Source organism: Haemaphysalis longicornis, unplaced genomic scaffold, assembly GCF_048455015.1.
Source record: "Haemaphysalis longicornis isolate Haplotype H1 unplaced genomic scaffold, Haemaphysalis longicornis Haplotype H1 scaffold_1, whole genome shotgun sequence".
Lineage (NCBI taxonomy): Eukaryota > Metazoa > Arthropoda > Arachnida > Ixodida > Ixodidae > Haemaphysalis > Haemaphysalis longicornis.
The window spans coordinates 414,123,671-414,131,026 of NW_027526203.1; the positions used below are offsets into that span (position 1 = coordinate 414,123,671).

The 7,356-nt window shown below is 46.6% G+C and overlaps 1 protein-coding gene across 1 annotated transcript in view; it reads right to left on the reverse strand.

Annotated features, from left to right (window-relative positions):
- LOC144172586 (uncharacterized) overlaps window positions 1-7,144 on the reverse strand; it is a 29,899-nt gene extending 22,755 nt beyond the window's left edge. Inside the window, exon 1 of the mRNA XM_077701247.1 lies at window positions 7,043-7,144. Coding sequence (XP_077557373.1) covers window positions 7,043-7,118 — 76 coding nt within the window. The 5' untranslated portion in view covers window positions 7,119-7,144. The remainder of the gene's footprint in view (window positions 1-7,042) is intronic.
- Window positions 7,145-7,356: the final 212 nt, after the last annotated feature.

Genomic DNA, 7,356 nt, shown 5'->3' on the forward strand with positions numbered 1-7,356 from the left:
GGAGGTTTTATCGCTGCGCATGCAGGTGAATAAACGCCGCAACCAGCTGACATGCCGTCTGTGATAGTTGCGGAGCTCCACAGAAAATCACGCTGCGCCGTTTCAATAAAAAAAAATTATCTGAACCATATAGCTTACACAGCTTGTAATATAGCTCTAGGGGCCAATATATTTCAATGCTGCATCGGAAAAGTCGCTGCCATCTAATAATAACCGTGGATTGCTTGAATTACTTGAAAGAGTAAATACTGTCTGTGCTTGTGGTATTGGGATCTCCAGGTTATTCTAGGTATGCTAAATACAACCATAGGACAGCTGATACGAAACTGGCGTTATTTGGACCAGAATAACAACAGACCTCACTGCCAATATTCCTTCTTGCACTTTCCTATTACATCTGAAGCCCTGTCTGTGACGCCAGCAGCTACAAGTTTATGCCTGAACTGTCGTCGTTCGACTCCCTGACAGTGGAAATAAATAAATAAATAAATAAATAAATAAATAAATAAATAAATAAATAAATAAATAAATAAATAAATAAATAAATAAATAAATAAATAAATAAATAAATAAATAAATAAAAAACAAATAAATAAATAAAAACACATGCTGATCCGTAGGTAACAGTAAGGTCGATGCGTCAGAAATCATTCCTGCCATGGAAGCTGACTACACAAGACAACCCAAAACAGTCAGTGCTGGACTTCTCTATGCAACGCTCAATGGCATGGTTTTATAAAGACACCATTTACCTGAGGGGGCCTGTTCCGTGTTTTACTTTTTTTTTTCCTTTGTGCACGCTGGTACTGAACCAATAAGGGCGCCAAAAACTAGTTTAGCCCCCTGTGTGTGCTATCTTTGACTTTCACTGAAACACTCGTTATACTTAGCGGCCAACGCAGGTCTCGGTGTCTCTACAAAGACAAGCCTCACGAAGACTGCACGCTGGATGTGCCATTGAGAGGCGACTCGGACGATGCAAGTAACAGAAATTGGGGGAGAATGGCCGACAAGTATGGCCGAGCCCATTTTCAGTTCCACAAAAGCTATCGATCAGTCCCCTTTATTAAATGTTATAACGCATTGTTAAGGCACTGTGTTCAGTTGGTGGCTCATCCAAAGGCGCTCCCAGCCCTGTGCCGTCGCCACGAGCTGCGCGCTTCCCGTTGCTTGCGTAGACGGCCGGCGCCGCCGCACCGGGAAGCCCACCTTTCCTCAAATAAATTCACAGCTCTCGATATGGCAACACAGACGCGTCGGTATGCGCCAGAGAAAGAAGAGATGCAAATACGATGTAGCGGTGAAGAAGTTGTTAATGCATAACTCCAGGTTTTCGCCATCAAAGCACGTAAGCAGACTTAAGTGCCTTGCTCCGTTTACTCCGCTTCCTCTCTAAAGAAAATATCCTTAGTCCTCATCAAATCGGCTTCCGCCCAGGCTGCTCTATTTGGGCAGCTCACGTTGACTTGGAGAGCAGAATACAATTTTCCCGCTAAGTAAGCAGGTTTGCGCGCTGGTCACACTGGACGTGGCCAAAGCATATGACAGCGTGGAGTATAGCATCCTGATTGCCAAACTCAAGGATTGTGGTCTTCCCAAATACATCATTTCCTGGATACAACAATTTTTAATCGGTCGTCAATTTTTTGGTTCCCAAAATGGTTTTAATTCATCGACTCGACAGCAAACAAGGGGTGTTCGGCAAGGATCCGTTCTTTCTCCTATCCTTTTTAATACATTGATGAGTTCTATTCCAATCAATCAGACAGTTTGCTCTTATGTATATGCTAATTGCATAGCCTTCTTTTCTGCTGCGCGGAATATTCACGATCTATATGAACAGTTACAGCCATATCTCGGTTATATCGAGAGGTGGAATACAGGTTTGAATTTGTCCATTAACGTCGCTAAATGCGCGGTCCTGGTGTTTCCGTTATCCACTCCTGTTAACCTTTGTTTGAGTTATCGCGAGAAGAACATTCCTCAGCTGACTTCTCTGAGGTACTTGGGTATTATCTATGACAGTACGCTTGATTGGCACCTGCACATAAACCACATTTCGAAAAAAGGGGAAAGAGCTCTAGCATTGTTGCGTAGAGTTAGCAACAGAAAAATTGGCATGCAAAGGGACACCCTACTCTTTATATACGGTGGTTATGTAAGACCTACTTTAGAATTTGGGTGTGTCCTCTTTTCGGGTGCATCAGCGTACAAACTCCGTCCTCTTATTCTTTTAGAGCGACGAGCACTGAGATTGTGCCTCGGCCTTCCGCAATATGTGGCAAACAACATTCTGTATTTAGAGGCCCGCTCGCCGTGTCTAGAGTTTCGATTTAAACTTTTAACAGTGCAGACTATGATGGGAATCTTCGAGTCTCCTCTGAGCAAACCTTTGTCATTGATGGTGGCTCAGCCAGCATTGTTTTTTAACTATACATGGCCTCGATACAATCGTCCTCAATGTGTGTATGCCCAAAGCTTGCTTTCACCGCTCAACATCAGTCTTCCGGAAATTCTTCCGATGTTACCTGAAGTCGTACCTGCTCCTATGTCCCTCAATAACGTATTCACCCATAACGCCAAACTGCTATCCACACGGATACTAATGGGTTTGCTGGATGAGCATCTGGGGAACTTGCGCTCACATGTGGTAGTGGCAACGGATGCATCGCAACGTGCGGAGAGGGCGGGCGTGGGAATTTTCAGCCCACAACTTAATTGGTCATTTTCTTATCGTTTACCTGATATTACTCCTATATTCGAAGCTGAGTTTTTTGCAATAGTTATGGACTTAAAAAAATTACCTCCACAAATTTTAAATGTTGCTATTATTTCTAACATCTCCAAACATCTCCAAACACCGTGCTAACATCTCCAAAAAATTCATTACTTATCCGTACCTTCAGCCGCCTTGTGTCTCCCCATTTTCGCGACATCCGGCTCATCTGGATCCCAGGGCACAGGGGCCTATGGCTCAATGAAACGGCCGACTCTTTGGCCGGTTCAGCTTTAGACGGCCCTACGGTGGACCTCAGCCCTACCCCATTTCTCCTGGCGCGAGCAAGGTTCCGCAGATATCTACGGCTAGGGATGACACAGGAAGGTACTATCACAGGGTTGGATGACAATGCCCATCTTGCTCACACTTAGAATGCGAGATTTTGCGAGTCCCGCCAGTGTGAGGTCACTTTAACCAGCATCAGATGCAGAATACCGCAGCTTAATTTTTATTTGCATCGCGCTGGTCTCACCTCGTCCGGTCTTTGTGCTGCTTGCGGTGAAATTGAAACAATTGAATACTTTGTCCTGTACTGCCGCGGTTTTTCTTTCATTCGGAAACGGTATCTAGCCGCACCAATTCAGCGTATTTGCCTTCCTCTGTCGATGCCGGTACTTCTTTCGTTCGGGGCCACATCCCTGGGGTTTTGTCATAGAGGGATTATTGCGGCCATTCACGCGTACATATCAGAGACCAGACGCATGTCCTGCTAACCCGGTTATATTTTTTTAGCCTTTTCTCCCAAAAATGACATCATTCACTGATTCTTCTTTAGATCTATTATATAATTCGGTAACCGTTTCCCCAATTCCTACAGGCTGATTATATAGGGCCATGAGGTGGGCGTTTTAGCCCCAAAAAACCACCCCGTTTCTTGGCCAATCCCCCACGTGGGTATGTGCCAATAGAAGAGGAACAACAACAACAACAACATGAGTGCTGTCAGTGGTCCTGGACATTCAGCCGCCTCACTTGCACGGCTACTTAGGTCCAGTGTTCCAGCAAATCTATATTTGCATTCAAACATCACTAGATGTTCGCAAGGCTTGCGGTAACTGGTTGGATGGATGTTGACCATACTTGAGCATGCATTGCTCGAAGCACGGCGAAACAAGAAAAAAAAAATGCGGGGGATGCTTAGAACTTTCTAATAACGTGAACGCGAAAGTCTAGTTGGACATTCCGTTTGTCTGCTCTTGACCTTTCTGTTAAACTTTGAGGCTGCGCCAGTCACCATTTGACCAACCCTCTGGACAGCGCCCTGGACTGGCAAGCGGGTTCCCGCAACTTCAATATCTATTTTTGGACAATTCTGCGTGCCCCATAACGATTTTTTACCTCGCGCTTTTAATGAAACATCTAAGACCTTCGCGTAAAAAAAAAAAGGTCGTCATCCCACCCTGCGAAAGTGGATGTCCAGCGAAGCTGTTGTAAACCACTACAAATGCTGATGGAGGAGGGTATGAAATGTTTCTCGTCGTCTCGGCAGGCCTGTCGCTTGCGCTCGGATTCTCTGGCGGCAAATGCTTGGTCTTGCTTAGCCTGACGCATGCACTCGGCGTCTTGGGCAAGAACTACTCTATTTAGTCACACTAGCCCTGCCAAGCATCTTTACCAGGAACACATGGTGGTTAGGGAGGGGAGGGGGTTCCAATGTTCACAGGCGCCTTACCATCCATAGTGCGGTTTCGATGCATGTTTTGTGTTTTTTAACGAATACTGAGCTCTATACTATATGCCTGATAAGCCTGACGCATGCGCTCGACGTCTTACAAGAACTGCTGAGTCCTGCCTGGTTTTTGTTTACGAAACTAAATTTTCCGACCAACTAGAGGCTAACAGCTTCGCTGTAAAAACATGGGTAAAGAAATAAAACTGTCAGGATAACGCTTGTGCGAGGCTTGTGTGATCCCGCAAATGCTATAATTTTGTTTTGTTTTTTAATGTAAGGCAGGAATCAAAACGCTGTCATAACAGGCATTTTCTGGCCATAACAGTTTTTGCCTTGTGTCGCGAGTATGCGAAAGTTTTGTTGCGTAAAGGGGCGCCGTTTGAAGGCATTGTGCCGTTTGGACGAAATTCGCATGCGCTAAGTTACAAACGCACGCGCGCAGCCTACCTTCGTACCAACCATCAGAATCGTGATAAAGTTTCGAAGAGGTGTGTTCGATTCCAGCCCGCCGTTAATGTAGTACCCTGCAACACTTTTTTCAACCTTTTTTTTCTAAATATGAAATCATTTCAGAACACAATCAACAGGCGCATCCATATTTTGGGAGTCACAAAGTACCTCAGCCAATAAGTACTATATACTGTACGTCCATCAGATAACCTAAAAAATCCCGCACCCGCTCCGTCAAGCGACGACGATGATTGAACGCGATGCTTTCTCGTGAAGGAATCTTCGGTTGGAGCACGAGGACGCGGGTTCGATTCCCGTCCGCGGAGGCGGAGGCGAAAAGCAAAAACGCCCGTGTGTACGAGGTTTCGACGCACGTTAAAGATCCCCAGGTGGTCAAAATTAATCCGGAGCCTTCCACTACGGCGTGCCTCATCGCCTGCGTCGTTGCGTCGGCGCGTTAAACCCTATAATCAATTATTAATCGATTCCTTGGTTGTCGTCTAAGTTTTCCAAACAGCTTTGACCATGTCGAAATGGAGCAATTGGGTAGACGCCGGCTTCATAACGCGAGACACCTAGGAAGCGTTTTTTCTTTAGCTTCGGCATTTTCGCGTTAGAGACGCCATCAGTGAGAACACTACAGCTTCGCTTTAAAAGTTGCTCAGAAGATTTTTTTTTTTCTTTCTTTCTCGGTCTGGATCTTGTTTCGGCATGCTCGAGTGACCGCACTCAAGCTGTATCGCAGCCATTGGCGGGCTTCCTTTCAATTGCAGGAATACATCATGCACAGCCACCATAAAACTCGCCACGAAATCAAAGTATACTGAAAGGTGATTTGCGTAATTTGCTGCAACGAGCAAATCACGCAGTGCCTCTCTGAGGTGGCGTAGCCATAGCTTTCGCAGTGCTTCCAGGCACGAAGAAATGAGTGAAAGCGTTTATCGGCAGTGTTACAGGGCCCTTTAAAATTAGTAACAAGGAGGTAAGAATTATCCCATAGATTAAGAGCAGAGGTTTACACATAAGAACCCCCGCGGGTCAGCTTTTCCCCAACGCCCATAAATGACCAGTGATTGCCAAGTGGACCATTGACGAAGCCGAGCATACGATTCGACTCGAAATGTGGTGCCCGTGATATAAAATTATGCAATCATGGCATTTTGAATTGCGTGATGTCACAATGGCAGACCAAAATTCTGAATCAAATCGTCTGCTTGGCGTCGTTCGTGATATTTTCTCCCTTAATTGGACGCTCCGATTGGTCATTGAGGGGCGCTATGTGTGAGCAGACCCGAGGGATTTTTTTTTTTTATGTGCATGCACCTGGGAAAACAGAAAAAATGTAATCATATTTCTGGACTTATATATCCTACAGCATCATGCTTTCGAGGCGCCAATCTGTGCACTAATAGTTGTCTGAGCTTAAACCTCCCTATACCCTACGCCTTACAGCCGAAGTAAACATTTTGCCAATTTCGTGCTTTATGCGGGTCGCTTTACTGCACGTTTGCTTCATCGACGCACAGGTCTTCGTCATGATTTGTTTTAGCGATTTCAGGCTTTTAAGAACATTTTCGCGGCGTCTCGTTTTTCACGAACGATTAGCAGTCACCCCGACGTGGAGCTAACAGAGCAACCTTGTGGAGCTAACAGAGCAACCTCTCCTTTTGCCGCGCGGGCTGGAGATCGTAACTCCCCCGTATAACGGAGTGCTTCCTCCTCAAGTAGCAAAGAAGTTGCATCACGCCAAATCATGATTGTAATCAAGTTGTTTATAATGAAACTTTTGGGACGGTGTCGGCCACTATGCGATTGGACACTCCGGCAATATTGGAGCGGCACAGATTTGGAAAAAAAAAAAAAAAAAAAAAAAACACCTTTGCCCAGGACTAGCAGGCCCAGATCTGAAAGGAATTTCTGTTTCTAAACGAAGCTTACGATTCGGTACGACACTACTGGTTCCGTCAGCTGGATGGGAACTGATGGACACTGAATAACGCAGCTTTGCGCGTGCTTCCGCTGCGCACTTCCGCGCACATCGGAAGCAGCACTCAAGGCTGATGCTGAACGGTGGACAGACCCGGTCTCTGCACGACATCAACACATCGTGGCCACCGCGCCGCCGAGGACGTAGAACTCACCGCGAGCCGTAGCCGTTGTGCTCAGCTGGTAAGCATCCGAAAGAGGCGTGTGGGCCGAATGCGCTACCAGGAGCATATGTGCGCCTAGACACTGACCCACATCACTCTCTCCACTGCGAGCCTCCTCCTCCACCGCATCTCCTCTCGGCGCGCTTTCCGAAAAAAGGCGCTAGCGAGACGCCTCGACGACGGCCACTCGCTGCGATCTCTCCGTCGTACGGGCTCCCGCGACATGCGTGCGGCCACGGGCGCACGTGGGCTCTGTTTCGCTGCGCAGGCGACGCGAGCCGAATCGGCACTGTGCGACTAAAAGC